Below are 19,596 nucleotides of genomic sequence, written 5' to 3'. Positions count from 1 at the left end.
TCTCTGTGCAATGCTGACCCCTACTGATCTGTCAGCACTGGGAAGAGGTACATGGGAGTTTAACTGGCCGTCGTTGTATACAGAGGTATTATTTAATATAACTCAAGTCCATTTGTACGAGCAGACATCCTCCACAGACAGCAGCTAGTTTGGATCAAATCTAACCTGAGCTGTTTTTGTCTCGTCTTCTACCGGAAGTATTAATAGACGGACTACCAGTGGTGCTGGCTGTACAATGGGGATCACTAAACTGGCAGATTTGATCCGTTCAGAGGCTCCTGCTGCCATTTCTTATAAGGATATCAGTGACTACACCGGTAATATTCCCGATCTTCCACCAGTATCTCCTCCTTTGTATTGACACGGTTAATGTTGGTCATGTTAAAAGGCGGAGGCTAATCGCTAACGCTAGCATCACATCCATGGTTAGCATACAGCCAGCTGACTAACTTACAGTAGTTATCTTAACAACTCACACTTCTTCATAAAGTAACAGTGAAGTATAGAAATATTACCAGTAAGTAGCAACTCAAGTGCAATAATGTACACTAACGACATGGACTCTGTAGGACAATATTGAGGTACTTGTATTTCTATTTGTTGGCAAACACTAACTTTACTTTCTCTTGTTAATCTTTCAGTACTACATTGAACAGTATTTAATTACACTGTATATTAACTGGTCTCACTGTTTCCTGCTGGTTTTGTATATTTAAAGGACTCATATGAAAGGACACAAATCTCTACTACTGATATATTAACCCTGCTGTTAGAAACGTTTCATGATCAAGGTCTTTTAAAGTAAATGCTTTATTCAAAAACTACTGCCATGTAAATTAAGTACAGTAACATCGTTTAAAATAGTGGAATATATTGGTTACAAAGAAGCAACCCTACTTCATAGACTCATTTCTTCAGTGATTGCAATCAGTTAAATTTGACCTAAGGTGTCTGTAAAAGTGTGGGATGTGATAGACAAGCCAATTATGACTGCATAGAAACTATATGATATGCTGCTGATGCTGATGCTGATGCTGTGTTACACTCCACAGGAAAAGTAATCGCCCTGGATACCTCTATTGTTGTGAACCAGTTCCGCTCAGTGACGCCTTCACTGAGGTGAGGCCCCTGATGATCAGTGACCCACTCTGTCTCACTGAAGTGGAGCAATAGTAGATTTATTTACCCATGTGTTCCACTTCTTTTCTCCGACTAGTGAATAATATATATGGATTATCCATTTCCACCCAGTACAGAGTGTCCAGAAAACAGAAACAGCTGTAAGATGCAATGGTTCAATATTATATTCCAATAACTTTGCTGAAAACACTTTGAGTATGTTTGTGTAAGACACTCATACTGGTTTAGTTGTTTGTGTGTTGATTCACTTTGTGGTGCTGTTGTATTGAACTTTATTATATTGGACAATGTTTCTAATATCTTTATCATCTAATATTAGAAACACCTTACAGAATAATGCTTTCAACAGCACCACCACAAACTTCAGCCATAATGTTGAGTCAAGACCTCTCTGACACAGTCTCTGCCATATTAAAAAATAAGTTTATTTAAATTATCTAATTGTAAATAAGCTTAACAATGTGCAGGGGTTTCTATTCTTTGAACGGTTTATTTGTGTGAAATATCCTTTATTTCTTCTCTGTAGCCCCCTGACAGGTCTCTTCTTCCGCACGCTCACCTTCCTGGAACATGACATAAAGCCAGTCTTTGTGTTTGACGGAAAGCCTCCAGGCGAAAAGACAGCTGTTGTAAGTGACACCTTTGAGTCTGTATCTTCTGACTCAACTTGAGACTAAACATGTCCTCATGGTATGAGTAGGACAGTCACGGTTCAGAGACCTTTGCGTAGAATGGTGGTCTCCTTACTTGTGGATTGAAGAAAATATCTAAAACAAGGAGGTTAGAGTGACTTTTAATGGGCCAATGAAAGATGATAGAGACAGCACACATCTGTTGTGTGATACAGATGACTGCCACCCGTACTGATGCAAGCTCCTGTTTTTCTTTGCAGCTTAAGAAGCGAGCTGAGGCAGCTGGTTGGAGCTCCCCCAACCGCACAGGCGCAGGTACATCTATACTGATTGATAACCACAAGCACGGGTTTTGAAGTTTAATTAGTTATTGAACAATATTATCTAAATGTAAAGTTTTTTCAAGTGAATCTCGACTCTTTTGTGCCCCATGCAGCATCATCCCAGACCAAAGATTGCCTCCACCTCCTGAAGCTTCTGGGTGTACCTGTCATCCAGGTATGACCTGCTAAACATATTTTTCTCTCATTGTCTCTTTCTTTCCTTCCCTCACTTCAAGCATTTTAATTTTATCTCCCTCTCTTTCTCTCTTGTCTTGTTCTCAAGGCTCCAGGGGACGCTGAGGCACTGTGTGCGCGGCTGGTGAGAGAGGGGACAGTGGATGCTGTGGCTTCAGAGGACATGGACACGCTGCCGTTTGGAGCCAATATTCTCATTCGCCAGCTGAATGCCAAGAAGGACAGGTAAAAACTGTGTAATTGTAGCTGTGCATTGCTTAAAGGATTGTATTAGAGTTTTTGACATAAGTTGGTGTTTAGTGATATTGATGCACTGACATCACCTTAGGCTGTGACAGACACCATCCTGTCAGCTGGTGGCTTGCCAGTCAAAAATGAACAGCAGCGAACACTTTTTCCAAGCAGCTCACCTGCTGCTAACTTCTGCCTGACAAGCCACAGACTGGCTGATGAATCACTGATGATAGGACTTGTAGCCTCAACCAATGTTCATGTATTGATGCCACTACATCATGTAGTCATGTCACTTTATTTCCATCAATCACTTTAATTGAATGAGGCACTGGGGGTTTCTAAACTGATCTGTGCTCTTTTCCTTCCTCACAGTGAAGTTGTTGAATATTCTTTACCCAAGCTGTTGGAGAAACTCCAGATCAGTCACGAGGAGGTTGGACTGCAACTGTCATTAAAATGTCTTTGAAAGCATAGAATATGATAATTTGTAATACCATTTGTCTGTACTCAAACTCTTCTTTTCCACTCTTCTTCCACCAGTTTGTTGACCTGTGTATTTTGTTGGGCTGTGACTACTGTGACAAGATAGCCGGGTTGGGGCCTAAGAGAGCTCTGACACTGATCCAGAACCACCGTACTATCGAGGAAGTGGTTTTGCATGTCAACAGAAAGGTAAGCTGGTGGGCAACTGGGGGTGTTTGTTTTTCTGCTTTAGAAAAGTAAGATCTAATAAGACACTACTATCTACTGCCCTTCAGACCCATCCTGTGCCACTTTCCTGGAAGTACAAAGAAGCACGGAAGATATTCTTGGAAGCATCACAAACTGTAGCTCCTGAACTCACCTGGACTGAGCCAGATGAAGAAGACTTGGTTGTGTTCCTCAGTCACAGCAAACATGTTAAGTACGTATTAATTTCTATATTTTCATTCAGCTTTCACTTTACATGCTTCCACGTCTCTCTTAAAGACAGTATGACTGTATTCATGCTGGTGTGTTTTTAGGGAGAACAGGGTCCGTCATCGAATGGAGAAGTTCCGTCAGATACGGGAAAGTAAGCGGGAGGAGAGGGAAAAGGACAAGGCAGCAGGACGCAGCAGGCAGACTCGCATGGAGAACTACTTTAGAGTTACCAGAAAGAGGGATCAGGTGAGCAAAACATAACAATCATCGGCAAAAATAATACAGCTTATTTATTAGATGAAAAGGTATAATGATTAAATTAACTTGAACTATTTAAAGGTTCTAGGTGTAAGATTCTTTTGCATATTATTTTTATGTATTAATCACGTTTTATTGTCAATGTGTGAATGGGTTGTAATGTAACTTAAAAAATTAGACCTTCCTTAACTTTCTCGGTAGCCTGTGGACTGATTGTCAATGCGTTCCTATGTAGATATGAAGGTCGGATTTTCCGCAAAAATTCAAAGGATGTGATGTTCCAAGTGGCTTCTCTCTCCATTTACCTACAGTGTCAACACTGTGCAACATGGCCGTAACTGGTTGCTGCTGGTTAGTGTTGACTGTTGGAGTGATTTGTAAACGTTGAGCTAGTTAGTACCATGGACTTATTCCCAAATAAAATATAGGAACATTGCAGATAGAAATGTTATTCTAAATATGATTGTAATTTAGTTTTCTGCATTCAGTCTAGTGTATGTCCCTTTTGGCTGATGCCCACGATGTTGCTCACTTGCGCCTACAGACTGTGTACAGAGTGCGGGCAACCGGACGCTTGGATCAGTCATGTTTTCTACCCCAGTCAGGCAGTCAGTGCTGAGTAGTCACAAAAGTGGTGTGTTGATTTGTCTGAATAGTTCTCTCTTTTGTCCTCTAGCCCGTGGAAGCTGCAGACTCTTTGAGCAGCAGCAGAAAGAGACCAAAGTCAAAATAAGGCCGCCACCATCTGCTGCTTGGAAGTTGGAAAGAAGTTGTTTTGAACCCTGTCTGCCTGCTGAATATCGCAAAAGAAGACAAAAACATTAACATATGTGCAATCCTGATCTTGAGTTACTGCTATGAGAAGATTTTGTTCTAACAAACTATCATGGTTCATTCCTGTACTCATGAGAAAGCCGGTCATCTTTGTAATTCATGTCAGTGACTAAATGGCATTCCATTCATTTTTAGTTTATTTTATTTTCATTAATAATTGACTAATTTTAACAATTTCAGAGGCAGCAGCTTTACATGTTGGATAATGGCTTTGCTTTGGCAGAGGACTGCTCTTTTCCCAAAGGCCTTCCAGTCACAGCCGAAATTAGAAGAAGCCAAAACAGACATCTATCAAGACACTGACTTTAAGTCTTTGCCTCTGCATGGGGTCAACACCCCCACTGACGATGCAATAATCTGACCTTGTCTTAACAGCAGTGTCCGCAACAATGCAATCTACTGAGCAGAGCTTCAGTGTATCCAGCAGTTTCCTGCAGAGCCACCAAGAAAAGCGGTGCAGGCGGCGGACGGCTATGAAAGAGAACAGTGCAATCACTGTCAGGGAGGCCTCTCCTCAAGCCAAAACTGGAGACAGGGGATGTCTCATCTCTAGATATTCAATGAGCACCTGTTGTATAAAGGGTGCCAAGGCAGGGACCAAAGACTTGAATTTTAAAACATGCACAAAAAAGGGATCATGTCTAAAAAGAGAAAGTGAGATGTTTAAATCCACATTAAGATTTTTTTTATTATACTATTTTTAAAATACTTAAATACAGAATACACAGAAAACAATGTATGCTATATATTTGTTTTTTATTTGTTATGGCGTTGGCCTCTCTTAAAATAAAAATAATGTGTACATTTGTTTGTTTGTGAGGTGTTCTTGTGGTGACGTGTGTGTGACTCATTTATAGTTATCCTTCCTGAAATGTTTCCAAATCACTCAGTTACTCTTCATTGAGATACGAGGCATCCTTCCAAACCAACAGATGGCGCCGGTGGCTGTGAAGCGGCTCTGTCTCTCACTCTCTCCGTGTAGAAGAAGTAGTCCGCCAGTCGCCCAGTCTCCCTGCTAGACCTCTCGGCAAGGTGTCTGCCCGGCTACCGCCGTCGCACGCCACAACTCTGCCCTGAAGACACCCGCCCTGCCCCGGGTCCCTTTGACCAAACTTCCCCCCCGGTGATACCAGCCCGATCTTTTTTTTCTGCGGCAATGGCGACCAGTGCGAAGCGAAAGCAGGAGGAGACCCATCTGAAGATGCTCCGGGAAATGACTAGCCTGCCCGCGAATAGGAAATGCTTCGACTGCGACCAGCGCGGCCCGACCTATGTCAACATGACAGTGGGCTCCTTCGTCTGTACCACCTGCTCCGGCATCTTGTGAGTGTCCCTTCGGGGTAAAGTGTCATCTTTATGGGTTACAGTGTCCACCAGGCACCGCTGTCGGTCAGGGGTCCGCCACTGACTTGGCGGTACCGTTAGCTCGTTAGCTAGCGTTAAAGTCAGGACAGGTAACGTTGAAGCTCCCCTCGGTTCTTCCCCGAGGCCGCTGGGTTGGGCCGGGTGGTGTCGGCAGTTTGGTTTGTTTACAGTCCTCCTTCAGTGAGATAGGATGTGGTGATATAGAGGTGTGTGTGTGTGTGTGTGTGTGTGTGTGTGGGGGGGGTCTCAGAGGATTATTGTCTGTGTGGTCAAGGTTAGCTCGCCCGACGTTAGGTTCACATAACAGTCAAATATTTGAGCACCTTGTTTAAAAACAGCACGTCACTGGGAAACCTCCTCTAGCTGAACTTTAACACACACACACACACACACACACACACACACACACACACACACACACACACACACACAGATCTCTTGATAAGCAGGAGCTGCAGGGTGGGTCTCTCAACTTGTGAAGTAGTTGAAAGATAAAGTAGGGCAGTGGGTCGTCCATAGCTGCTGTCTGATGAAATCACTTCTTGTTCCTCTAAAACTCTAATGGTTTTGAAATCATAACCAGGATTTAGGCAATGAATCTGATTCATGCAATATGTGACCTGCCCACGCCCATGGAGTTGCTCATATAGAGGCAAACAACATTTCTGCTAATCCTGCTGTCAGTATGTATATGTATGTGTTTTTCTTGTCAGGGAACATGTAAGCCTACATCTACCCCAGTCTATTGTAGGTGGATGTATAGTGGTTACCCTTTAACTGTGTGTGTCTGTGTGTGTCTGTGTGTCTGTGTCTGTCTGTAACTCCTCTCTCAGGATCTCGATACGTTGTATTGTATTCTGTATGGGTATGCAATACGTCAGCTACCCTGACACAGATAAGATCACATGGTGTGTGTGAGTCTGGGGACAGTAGCACAACTGTTAGGAAAAGTTATATTGGGGAAATTGCTTAAACTAATGTTTGAGTGCATGGACATTAAAATAAATAGATAATAATAATAAAAGTGAAAATTTAAATGTTTAACTTTTACCATGTCATCTGAATTAAGTACAAATATAAGCACAATATAGTTAGTATAATAGTAAAGTATAATAGTGCAGCCTTGGGTTTATGTGGATAGGTCTGTATCAGCTTTACACATCAGTTTTTCCTCATTCTTTCTTTCTTTGCAACACTGTGAAAGCTCTGTCAAGTTGCAGTGAGCAGCAGTTTTCAAATCCTGCCATAAATTCTGGTGTGGATGGTTGTCTGGACTCTGACTTGACCAAACCAGTGCATTAACATTGTTGATTTTAAGCCAGTCCCATTACAGATTGCATCAGGTTTTGGTCCAGGATGTGTTTTGAGACTTCATGTTACCCTCAGCCTCAACAAGCCTCCCATGGCTTGCAGGAGCATCCCCGGAGCATGGTGCTTCGGCTGCTATCACAAGCCTTCATGGTGGTGTGTTTTGGCCTCATCAGACCATAGAACCTTATTCCACTTTGCTTCAGAGTCTCCCACATTATGCTAAATGCTAGCCCCGATGTCATGTGTCAACAGTGGTTTTGTCTTTGCCAATCTGCCATAAAGCCGCAACTGGTGAAGCAACAGTTGTTGTCTGAACTGTCCCCCATCTCTGCAATAAAAGCTCCTCTGAAGTTGTCGTAGGCCTCCAGGTGCCCTCCCTCGCTGCTGTCCCTCTTGCACAGACCCTCAGATTTTGAGAACAGCCGGTTCAAGGCAGACTCACAGCCATTTTACATTTTTACTGCACTGCACAAGTGTTTGTGGATGTTTTCCTCATCAGCGTTCAGGGTTTAAGGGTGGGGGGTATAGAGGGATATAAGCCCCCTGGTCACAAACATGTGATTTAGTGATCTATAAACAAGTAGTAATTTAATCTTTAAATTGAATCGTGTCACAGATTCGTGTGTAAAGCTTTTTTGTCTGAAGGATTTATCTTTCGCCATAAAACTGACCAACAAGCTGTTGCACCTTCCAGTTTGTCACCGTGTGACCGTGTGTCACTTGTCATTTGGCCATTTCAGTTTGACTCATCATTTGACCCTTGAATAAAACAACTGGCTGCAGCTGATATTTGTAGGTCACAAACTGCAAATACTTAAAGCATTAACTATCTTGTGTTTTTATATATGTACTTAGTTTAGATCAATTTGTATACGTTTTAACTTTAACACGTGTATTTTTTCTGTGGGTCCATGTAAAAAATGTTAATGTTTTAAAACAAAGGATAATGAAGTATTCTGGCACCATAAATATAAAGTAGGGATGGCATCTGCTATAATTCCATAATAATTGTGAGCACAATTCTGAGTTAACTTGTGTGTTTATTCTGAATTCAATTCATTTTACAATCGCATTCCTTGAGATTTAAACCAAGTCTAAGACCTTCAACAATGTCTAGCTGGCAGTAAATCCTTACCTCTGATGTTTTGTTGGTTTTCAGTTACACCCATGTCCGAAACGTAACATACTCATGCATGTATTCACTCTGAAAAGTAAAACGTATCAATGCATCTGTTGTCGGGGGTTTCGTTTGCTTCTTCATATCACATAAACAGCATTGTGTTGCATCCTGTTCTCTTGTTCTTAAGCTAACATATACCCTATACCCACAGGCGAGGACTGAATCCCCCGCACAGAGTGAAGTCCATCTCTATGACCACATTCACACATCAGGAAATTGAGTTCCTACAGAAACACAGCAATGAGGTACCAAGCACACACACTTGTGACTCAGCACCCCATTTCCCATTGTTAAACATGATTTTTATAGTCACGGCTATCTGGTTTCGATTCAGAAGTGGTTCATCTTGGCATTTTTCTGAATCTTGCTTACTCAACTTTATTGGCATTCCTCTCTCCCCACTTTTTCTCCCATTTCTCGTCATCCCCTCCCCCTTGCATTTACTTTCTCTCACCTCTCTCCCGGCTTTGCCACCACCCCCACCCCGATCCCCTCCTTACCTCCCACTCTCCTCATTCCTCTGCCCCCCTGTAGGTCTGTAAACACATCTGGTTGGGCCTCTATGACGACAGGACATCAGTTGTTCCAGATTTCCGAGAACCACAGAAAGTAAAAGAGTTCCTTCAGGAAAAATACGAAAAGAAAAGATGGTAACATAAACTTGTAGATTTGTTTGTTTGTTTAACAAAATAAAGCCTGTTGTTAAGATCAGATTGGGCTCAAACCAACATTCATAACCATTCTTATTTCAGTTCTTCACTCTGTGGATACATATTGTATAAATCTGAATTAAGCAATATTTTATACTTGTATACTGTTTTAAATAATGTAGCCAAAAAGGTAGTAAATACTTAAGAATGGTAAAAAGTCAATGTCAAAAGATCTGCAAGTCATTCAGTAATGCTGGCTTGTTACTATCAGCTGTAATGCAGATGAAAGAGTGCTGAGAGTTCAGTGCTACCTCTGCCAAAAAACATTTAGCAGTTATGGATTTGGTCAACCATATGTTTTAGTTTGACAGCATGCTCATCATTGTCCAGGACTTATCATGTCTACGTGTCACTTTCTTCTTTTACTCCAGTGTTGGTGGAAAGAGAGCACAACCTTTAAACACATGAAGGAAGATCCGTTTGATAAGATTGAAATACTTTCTTTATCCTAATCAGATCAATGAAATTGATAATAATTTCCCATTTGTTTTACTATGTTGAAAAAAAAGTGCCCAGATGGGATCAAATTTATAAAAGCTGTTTCTATTTTCCATTTTTAATATGTCTCTACATTTGTGTTTTTGTTATTTTCTGAATGTCTAGGTATGTTCCTCCTGACCAGGCAAGGGCAGCAGTAAGTGTCCAAGCCTCTGTGTCCGGCTCCTCAGCCAGCAGCACTGGTAGTACCCCAGAAGTCCAACCCCTCAAGACCCTGCAGCTCAACAGGACCCCACTGCGCCAGGTAACAGAAATGAGACACAGAGCCTCCTTTTGTCCTTTAGACATCCCTCTAAAATGTGTTTTTGAATGTGGTTGTAGAAACATTTTAACCCTCTTAACCCCCGGCTGCTGCCCAGTCTCCAGGGGTAGCTCGTTCCCAGGCCCACAGCGCTGCTCAGGAGAAGAAGTTTGACTTACTCTCGGACCTGGGAGGAGACATCTTTGCTGCCCCACCCACTCAAACTTCCAGCTCTACCAACTTTGCCAACTTTGCACATTTTCCAAGCCAGTCAGGTAAGATAGCTTTCTCTCAAAGGTCAAACCCTTGGCTCAGACTAATACTGATTAATAAAGGCCTTTAGCAGTAAGTAGCCTTTGGTTTGTCATCATCCCATGCATTGCCCTGCCATTGTTTTTATTTCCACATTCATTGTCTGTGTTAATTTTTCCTTGTGTACGGCTGCAGCACCTCAGGGTAATTCAAATACCAACTTTGCCAACTTTGAGGCATTTGGAAACACTGCAATTTCATCCCATCTGAGCACGTCGCCCCCCTCAAAGTCCTTTTCATCAGGTACCCCCCTCCCCACCATTGTCTTTCCTCAGCCCTGACCACAGACACTCTCACGCTTACCTCCAGTATTTTTTCATTCATTCATTCATTCATTCATTCATTTATTTCTTACCCACTGGGCAAGCCCTTTCTATGTCCAGCAATGCTCTATAGATGTTTACTACTGTTGTTGCTAAGCAACTGTTGAAACACTCAGCACAGTGATCACTTAAGACTTGCTAAGTTGTTAGCAATGTTTGGAAACACACCAATACATCCTTCTGTTTGAATTAATTTGAGAAAGACATCTCAGAAGCTTTGAAGGGAGAGACCCAGTGGACATTAAGCCCTTAACTTCACATTGTGTATGTTACAAAATAACAAGCTTTCCCCACTATCATTGAGTTATTTCTTTCTCTCTTAATTATTTGAGTGTTCATGTGTATGCATGTGGCACTTGATCTTTAAGTGTCTTTTTTTTGTTTTTGTTTTTTAAAATTTGTCCAAAGGGGGAGGTGTGCCAATCCCGTCAATGTCTAGTGCCGTCCCCGCCCAGTCACAGACAGGGAGCCGCGCAGAGGATCGCTATGCTGCTCTGGCTGAGTTGGACAACGAGCTCAGCACCACTGTCTCCACAGGCAGCAATGTGCCAGGGTGAGATACTGGCAGACGCACATCTCTCTCTCTTTCTCTCTCTCTCACACTCACACTCACACACACACACACACACACACACACACACACACAAACACACACACACACACACACAGAGGCACAGACACACACACACACACACCTGTGATGTGCGGGCTGCAGTTATAAACGCAGGCACTGTGGTTAATCCGTTGACCGGGTGAACATGGTCGTAAAAATTACCATTCTGCACAAGGCAGAGCAGCATCTTCATGCGGAGTTGGTCAGGATCTAATGTTAATTAAAGCGGCTCTGCACAACACACACAGTAATATTGTAATAACACTGCTAATAATGTTCACCAGAAAAAGTTTCCTGTACAGGGTTCCTCTGTACACCTGGAAAAATACTGTTTGAATACTACATGAATTTGATTAATGCGGTGTGCAGTGTGTGTTGTTGAATAATGTTCCTCACATGGTGAAATTGTCTAGTTGATTATATTGCTTAGACACTATGAGTATACACACATTTAAATCTGATTTCTGAAAAACTAAAATCAGATCAAATCAATATCCAGTCAATATTTTCCACTCAAAAGTCTGTAAGAGCTCCTTTCACAACTAAACTGCTAAGAAAGGTGGCTAAATGTTTACACTGTCAGTGAATCAGTGGATTAATGCCCATCATGCATAAGTTAAAAAGATGAAAAAAACTTTATCTGAGCAATTTCGTTACAGGAACATATTCGGACCAGTTCTTGGTTCATCGCCAGCCCAGAATCCACCCGTGTTACCCAGCATGCAGCCTGGCTTTGGAGGTGGTGATAGTGATTACTACTACAGTGACGCATACAGAATGAAAATACATTCTCACGCGTATCTGGAAGACTCATTTTGCAACTTACTGCCTGTGTTTCATCTAGCCGTCCCATCCACCAATCCCTTTGTCGCTGCAGCCGTTGCCCCGGAGATGGCCACCAACCCTTTCCAGACCAATGGCAGAGCTCCAGCTGCAGGTGTGTGTGTGCATTTTAAGTTTAGTGTATTTGATAAGCCACGTTTTTTTCTTAGGCATTTGTGTTACATTGATGTAACCCAGTTACATTGCCAAGTAGCTTTGTGATTTGCCAAAGTGTATAGAATTTACTCCTCCTTGTGTTTGTATGTGTGTGTGTGTACCCATTCTGCGTGTGTCTTGTAGCCTCATTTGGCACTGGCTCTATGAGCATGCCCGCCGGCTTTGGGAATGCGTCTTCCTACTGCCTCCCGACCAGTTTCAGTGGAAACTTCCAGCAGCAATTCCCTGGCCAGGCTCCCATCCCTTACACTCAACCTGGGGCCTACCACCCTCAGTCTAATGGTTAGTTGCCTTTCACATCCCTCTGTCCTCCTACCCTGTTCCACCTGACTGTGCAGTACCTGTCAGAGATTTAGGTCACATGCTGCACTTTCCTTGGCATGAATTGTATGTAATCTTTATCTACATGATGGCTCTCTGCATGGGGAATGACATTTAAGTCTTGCTGCAGTGTGACTTGTCAGTGGCAGCTACTGCACAGAGATAGAAGGTTGCATTCAGGGAACTAAGCTTTAGGGTACTGCGCTGTACAAATCTCTGGACCAGAAACACAATGAACAAATCTGACATTGCTCATAAGGCTCTGTTCACACCTGAATGCAATCTGACATGCTAGGGTTTGGCTCTCTTGTTATTTTTCTTTCTCCTCTCATAATTTAGTTAATTATAAAAGCATTTTATCTTTGACTCTTTATAGCCTGCTCTTAATGACCTGTTGATGTAACTGTTGCCATTAAATATTATTATATCCTATCTTATTGCTTAACTGTTAGATAAAGCGGACTCAACCTGTTGTAAATTCCCTCTCCCTGTATCACCCCTAGGCCCTGCATTCCCAGTCTACGGTCAGAACAAGCCCTCCATGACGACCTTTGGGCAACCCATGGCTGGCCCTGGCATGTCCAATAATCCATTCATGGTGAGCATGCTTTGTCTTTTGTTTTCCCAACGTTTTTTAAGACTGAATGAAATAAAGGATGTACTGTGGAATAGGCTATATCAGCTTAAGAAGACATTTGAACTAATGGATTTAACTGAAAACATTGCTATTTATACCATTTAATATGAAATGTATAAATATTTTCTGTTGTCTTAAATCTTAATGTCGACTCCCTCACTTTTCAGGCAGGAGCTCCAGCTGGGTCGTTCCCTTCAGGGGGTTCATCCACCAACCCTTTTCTGTAGCACAGCTCCCCGTTGTCGCCACCAGAGGGCAGCATGCAGCACATATTCAACGCACCAGTTCCCTCATGCAATTAGAGGCAGTACATTTTTTTAAAAGACTTACATTTTTCTTTTGTTTTTTCCCCCCCAAAAAAAAGTTTACAACACTATGAAGGAGTACAAAGGACTTTATTGAAGACTAAGGGACTGTTATGGGGGGAAATGTACTGTTTGGACTATATTACAATACATTATATGCTTTTTATTTTTTGTTTATAACTGTAAGCTCTGTGCATATCATAATTTGTAATCACAATTTAAGTACATGTTATGTATAACAAGGACTGAGTTAACAAGGGTGAGTATACACACACCTTGTGGAAAAAAACCCACTGCAAACTATCTACATAGGTAACGGTATACATGTTAAGATTATTAACAGGGTTCCATCCAAATCTATGATCTGTGGTTTGAATGATGATGCAAGTATTTTAATTTTCAAAAGGGATTTTCTTTTGTTATTTTAGCATAATTGCTACTATACTGGCACTACAAAATGTGCAAAATATCCTTTATGAACTTACAGCTCCAAGTTTCCTATAACCCAAAGCAACCAAACCCACATCTTTTTATAATAGTGTGAACAGATGGTGGATGGGACACAGCATCGATCCTGGACTATTAGTCACCCTTTTAAATATTGCCAATATCTGTGAAATTGTGAAAAAGGACTAAGGGGCAAATTTTGGTTTGAAACCAAGGGCAGCTCGTTGAATATGAGGCCAGCAGAGAGATGTTATAGCCCACCAAGTAAAGGGACAGGGTGTCTACTAGAACACAAATGGAGAACCAAGAAGTGCAGCCATTAAGATAATTTTACAGAACCCTACCTGAACTATAAAACACTTAAATTTGTTAAATATACTCTAATTTACCTCTCCTGTTGGTTGAAGATGTCCGAGAAGCAAATTTCAGATATTCACTATATTTTACAAATATGGTAAAGGCAAAAGGAAAGACTGTTAAGAAAGCTTCAGGGTTGTAGGTGTGACCCAAATTGGGTTGCCTCAAAACACTTAGTTATTCACATGGTTGCCGGTGACTTACCTAACCTCATGACAGGGAATGACAGGTTTACCAGACCCTGCCTTGGCAAAAAATATTTACATTTGAAAACAAAATATTTATGAAACGTTAGTTATGTTGTATTCACCACACTCCTTTCACATCTGTCTTCTTCTTTGCCTTCTAATTAAAGCACTTTTGGAGTGAAGAACAGGATGAGGAGAGAAATTGTGATCTACCTTCAATTTGATTTAAGATGAGGCAAGGGACAAGAACAGATTAATTTAGGGATTATTACATTACTGGATCAGCCAGGGTCTCTATTGTGCCACCAATGACTAACAATGAATTTGACAATGTGTTTCTTGTCTATACAAGAATAGGTAAGTAAATGTGTACATATATAAATAACGTTATATGTATAAATAAATTAAAAGATTTTTAACTACAATTTTGAATTTGTGTTTTATAAGTATTTAATGTTTATTCCAACAGAGTGCAAGTTAATTAGTTACACCCAGTTAAAACTACACTGATACAGCAGCTGTGTAATTAATTGTTTCTTTGTGGTAGAAAAAATGGTCATTTCTCAGTCTAACGTTTAGCTGATAGGTTATTCCAAATGTCTTGTCCATCTAGTTTCTATCAATAAGAGTAGGCTTAAATATTAGCATCCTCTGTTTAATACAACCACAAACTAAGGTTCCCAAATAAACAATCACAAAACTAAGCCTTCAAAATGAACATGAGTATGTATCTGTGCATTGTAGAGTTAAATTATAATGTCTATTATTTAACAAACTAGTGAACCATGTCCTGTAGTGTTCACTGTTGTGCTACATACAGTTTGCTTAAAGCTATAAACGTTTCACTTGGTTAAAGAAAACCTTGTTGCCATGACAACGCGTAAACTTTGACATGGCGTCTCTTTTAACAGACCCGTTGTTTGAAACCTCTGGACGGGGTCCTCCACCCAATAAGAATTTTTATTATTTTGCTGTCACCAGGTCAGGTGTAAGTATTTATATTAAATATCAGAGCTGGTATTACTATAATGTATTATAATAAAGCCGGGTTTAATAGCGTTGCTAACTTAATTAACGTTGGTTAGCTAAACTTGCCCTAACCACAGAACTCGGATTAACGTTAGCTGGTGAACAGTTTAACGCCGTTTCTGTTTGCTGCTAGCGTTAGTAATTTATCTCCTGTACTTCTGAAATATCTTCAGCGGTGCTTTTAATAGACTAAATAATGAAAAGTAGAATAAGAGGGGGGGAAAAACCCATAAAATGATTGTACACTGGCCGTTTACACACGTAAATTAACCTCAAAGTGAAGTTTAACGTTAGTCTAAATCAGTGTTTCGTTAACGGTAGCGTTGCTGTTAAGTTAATTAACGTTAGCTAACTCAGGTCTTCACATGTCCATTAGGAAACAGTATTGTAACTATTATAAATAGAGCTCACTGATATATAACGTTACATCAGGCTGTTTTACAGTTCCTTTGTCTTTATTAGCGTTATATGTAACGTTAAATGTGTGATGATGATTTCTAACACCAAGGATCTTTTGAATGGACATTTACAGGTGATATGGAGATGGTGGAAGATCTCTCTGAGAGCTGTAGACAGGTACTCCAAGCCGGGGGAGATGAAGGAGTCTCACCAGGACTTCTTGGATGACACTGGGCTGCAGAGTAAGGACTTAACTTCCCAACCATTTAGTCTGGCATTTGAATCCACCTCTATTGGGGGAAGGAAGGTGCAGTGGAAAGTTTTAGATGTAACTTATAACTGAAGAGGTTAATAGGGCTTTGTCATAGAATATATTTTGACATGTCATAACAGGCAAAGCACAGATGTAGATAATGAAATTAATGAATTAATGAGGTTGAATTCCATTTAGCGGCTTTACTTTTATTTCTCTGTCTTTATTGTGCATGCTGGCACACTGTCATGGCTTATTGGTACACTTGAATAGAACAGATTGGTAGTGTGATTACTATGATCTATAAACTGTGTTTGTGTGGCTCCACATTGGTATATGGTATGGGTAATTAAAACAGGGACCACTCACTCCAGTCGCAACTGCTTTTGAGTACCCTCAATTGTGTGGTGCCTCTATAGCGTCTTCGTGCCAGTAAGTAGTTCACAGGTTTGTGTGTGTTTTACAGCGTGATGTTAAAAAGACACATACTCAATTAAGTTTTGCTTAAATGCATTAAATATTTTTTAAATAGTTACTGTCCAGCTCTTATGAATAGATAGATATAAACAAGGCCTTAATTAGCCTACGCTTTGATGAACCCATAAGATTATATTTTGAACAATTATCATTCTTATGTTGCCAGTAGACCTGTACAGAAATGTATACTTTTTATTATACAGTGCTGTAGGTGTTTATCACTCTATAGTTTATGTATTGTGAATATTGTATGTGAGAGCAAACTAACTGCTCAGGGTAATGGGCTTTTTTCCAGGTGAGGTCAGTATGGTTTTTGGTCGTCACATCTTGCAGTACACCAAGGCTTTGTGCCAAGGCCATTATGATTATCTGGAGCACCTGTCTGACTCCTTACTTCTGCGGATAATAAATTATCTAGAACTAGAGGATGTGGGTCAGCTTGGACGAACGTCACGCAGGTTCAGGCAGGTGAGTTCAAGAGACACACAAAAAGACATGCTGCTAAAAAAAACTGTATGCTGAGTTCAGAAACATCAAGTCTATTATTTTAGGTTTCCCCATTGCACATTTTGGCTTGTCTGTCTCATGTAAATACATCATTATAAATCATCAGTTATTAAATCTAGAGTAATTTTCTATTCTTACATTTTTCAATAAATAGGAATTATATCAATGCAATGCAACAAAATCGGCTGTTATGTGTATTGTAATACATTACTTATACTTTTCACTTCTGCTCCTCAGCTATGTGGGTCAGAGGAGTTTTGGGAGCAGGCAGTGCGGCGGCGCTGCAACACAGTTTCAGCTGAGGTGGCTTCACTGGCACTTGAAGTGGGTTGGCGCAGCATCTTCTTCACCAGCAAGTTACAGCTGCAGAAGTTGATCAGCCGCAGAAGGCTGAAGACGGAGGAGCAACAGGGAGAACAGGTCTCTGACCCAGATACAGAGACAGAGGAATCTCTCGATGAAAGCATAGATTCAGACCAGACATCTGGTTGTGAGGAGGAATCTCACCCTGTCTCTGTCCCCGATCTGAGCCTTGGCACCGATACCGGTATTGGCTTTGACACCAGCTCTTGCTGTGATGTTGAACCTAGCCCTAACCCTGAACCCGAAGCTGGCTCTGATTCCAGTGTGCTCGTGTCTGGCCAATGGTTGGAGGAAAACTGTGTGGTGGAAACAGTAGTGCAGAACAATGCACTGAACGATGGTAGAGGAGACTGTGGTGATATCCCAGACGAGACACTGGGTTAATCAAATGTTGCACAAGTCCTGTAGGATTACTGTTATATTGATATGCCATTTATACACATTCCTTAACTTAAAATGAGTTGTGTATTGATTATCTGAAGATAATCTTTTATTTGTCAAATGTAAAATTATTATTTTTAGTTAGTTTGATATATGTTAATCCTCTACAGGATATTTGGGGACATTTTAGTTAGTATGTTCATATTGCCATGACTCTTCTGACTTAGTGTACATTAATAACACCAACAAACAAACCAATAGGACACTGTAGTATGTAATAATTGTCTATGGTAATATACAAGTTGTTATATATCATATTGTAAGTTGTAGATTTAATATAAATTTGATATATAGTTTACAATTCTTCTGTCTGTGGCTTGTCATTCATAAACTAATGCTGAGTAAAACCTCAGTAACTACTTGCCAATTTTGGATGACACGCAACATTACTTTAGGGGACACAAATATGGTAAGTCATTTTAAGCTATGTTACAATGCATGTTTATGATATGATACTACACTTTAACTGGGTGGCTACAAGTAACTATGTAATTAGTAATATGTATGTACTGTAATACAGCAGTAATAGTAAGTTATGGTTTTTGTTACATTTCACAGGTAATTCTAAGTTAACCAGGAACAAATCATTAAAAAAGTAATTACATTGCATATTCACAGATATATGGGAAATGAATCAATGAATACTGGGCCATTGGTATCTGTTGGTATCTGTATTCTCAAATAACATTATCTGGATTATCATTATTCAGGAACTGCTATTCATTAATAAGCAGTTATTTATTAGCTGTACCTTACTCATTCCTTTGCAACTAGTCAGGATTCGGTGTGCCTTATTATTACATTTGACCCTTTTACTTAAACATATTTCCATTTTAATGTTTTTTAACCAGGTCAGTGTTGTATTCTTTAAAAAGAGGAGTTGTTCCAGTTCCTGTGAGATCACGATGTGTTATCAGTCTAGCCAGGAGAGGTAGTCCCCAGTTGACCCATCAGCCAGTGCCCACATTACTGCAGAAGGGAAGTTCCCTTCATCCGTTCCAGGTACCAAATCCCCTTTATCTAGCTGCTTTTTTTTTTTAGTATGGAGGAGTAGCACTTTAAAACAGACAGTTAATTAAAAAATACAAGTTTATGTTTTTAATTGTTTGGATTGAAACAACATAGAAGTTCCAAATGTGATATTTATAAAGTACATCAACCATTGCACAACAATTTTATTCTACAGTTAAAATGGTAATAAGATAGTTATTTAGTGTGAAACTAGTTCACAAGTTTGAGTGTTGAATAAAAGTTGCTTTTGTAATGTGACTACTGATTGAATTGAATACAGTGGATGTCTATGATTTCTTATGTCAGTTTGATACAAGTAAACACTAACCCAGTACCAATATTACCGATCCAGTAGTTGAATTTACACTTTCTGACCAACCAGAAAGAAGTATTTATCTAGAACATGGTATACATTTTTTCTAATAGAATATAGCTACTATTCATGTACACTATAAACATTAACATTTGATGAACTACTGCCCAAATACATGTAAACATGTGTTTAGGTAGATTTACCCTCCACAAGTGCTGTTAATAGTAATGATAATTTATTACTAGTTAATTAATTATTAATTATATATATATAAGTCAAGGTCGATTCTGTTACAAAAAGGTATCTTCAAGGCGAGAAAAAGAAAGAAGATTTGCTTTGTGAAAATTAAAACATAGAACCGTCATTTTATTTGCATGCATTGCTGTTTATTTGGTAAATGGGTTAGTTGCACCTACATCATGATCTGGATTCCTTTAACACACAGATAATGTCTGTTAGTTTTGATAGGATTATGAG

At 40.2% G+C, this 19,596-nt stretch overlaps 3 protein-coding genes across 4 annotated transcripts; all 3 read left to right on the top strand.

Annotated features, from left to right (window-relative positions):
- Nucleotides 1-16: 16 nt before the first annotated feature.
- zgc:110269 (probable flap endonuclease 1 homolog) lies at nt 17-5,323 on the top strand. Its single transcript, XM_051397247.1, has 12 exons — nt 17-85; nt 199-317; nt 1,053-1,119; nt 1,667-1,769; nt 2,033-2,087; nt 2,209-2,270; nt 2,379-2,515; nt 2,897-2,957; nt 3,065-3,196; nt 3,283-3,428; nt 3,529-3,673; nt 4,362-5,323. Exons 2-12 carry the CDS (start codon nt 236-238, stop codon nt 4,416-4,418), a joined length of 1,047 nt encoding a protein of 348 aa, XP_051253207.1. The 5' UTR covers nt 17-85; nt 199-235; the 3' UTR covers nt 4,419-5,323.
- Nucleotides 5,324-5,479: 156 nt separating this feature from the next.
- On the top strand, nt 5,480-14,751 carry agfg1b (ArfGAP with FG repeats 1b). Of its 2 annotated transcripts, XM_051393778.1 has the most exons (12): nt 5,482-5,842; nt 8,527-8,620; nt 8,910-9,025; nt 9,689-9,827; nt 9,943-10,099; nt 10,272-10,379; nt 10,868-11,012; nt 11,732-11,811; nt 11,917-12,009; nt 12,195-12,353; nt 12,896-12,990; nt 13,197-14,751. In XM_051393778.1, exons 1-12 carry the CDS (start codon nt 5,676-5,678, stop codon nt 13,254-13,256), a joined length of 1,413 nt encoding a protein of 470 aa, XP_051249738.1. In that variant the 5' UTR covers nt 5,482-5,675; the 3' UTR covers nt 13,257-14,751. The 2 variants fall into 2 exon arrangements, with proteins under 2 accessions (XP_051250351.1, XP_051249738.1); XM_051394391.1 differs by lacking the exon at nt 10,272-10,379 and having other exon boundaries at nt 5,480-5,842.
- A 376-nt stretch (nt 14,752-15,127) lies between these two features.
- fbxo36b (F-box protein 36b) lies at nt 15,128-18,096 on the top strand. Its single transcript, XM_051397591.1, has 4 exons — nt 15,128-15,314; nt 15,888-15,996; nt 16,780-16,952; nt 17,229-18,096. Exons 1-4 carry the CDS (start codon nt 15,219-15,221, stop codon nt 17,736-17,738), a joined length of 888 nt encoding a protein of 295 aa, XP_051253551.1. The 5' UTR covers nt 15,128-15,218; the 3' UTR covers nt 17,739-18,096.
- Nucleotides 18,097-19,596: the final 1,500 nt, after the last annotated feature.

The sequence above is a fragment of the Dicentrarchus labrax genome, unplaced genomic scaffold (assembly GCF_905237075.1).
Source record: "Dicentrarchus labrax unplaced genomic scaffold, dlabrax2021, whole genome shotgun sequence".
Lineage (NCBI taxonomy): Eukaryota > Metazoa > Chordata > Actinopteri > Moronidae > Dicentrarchus > Dicentrarchus labrax.
Note: the sequence above shows the minus strand (reverse complement) of the source record. Positions and strands in the feature narration are given on the sequence as shown.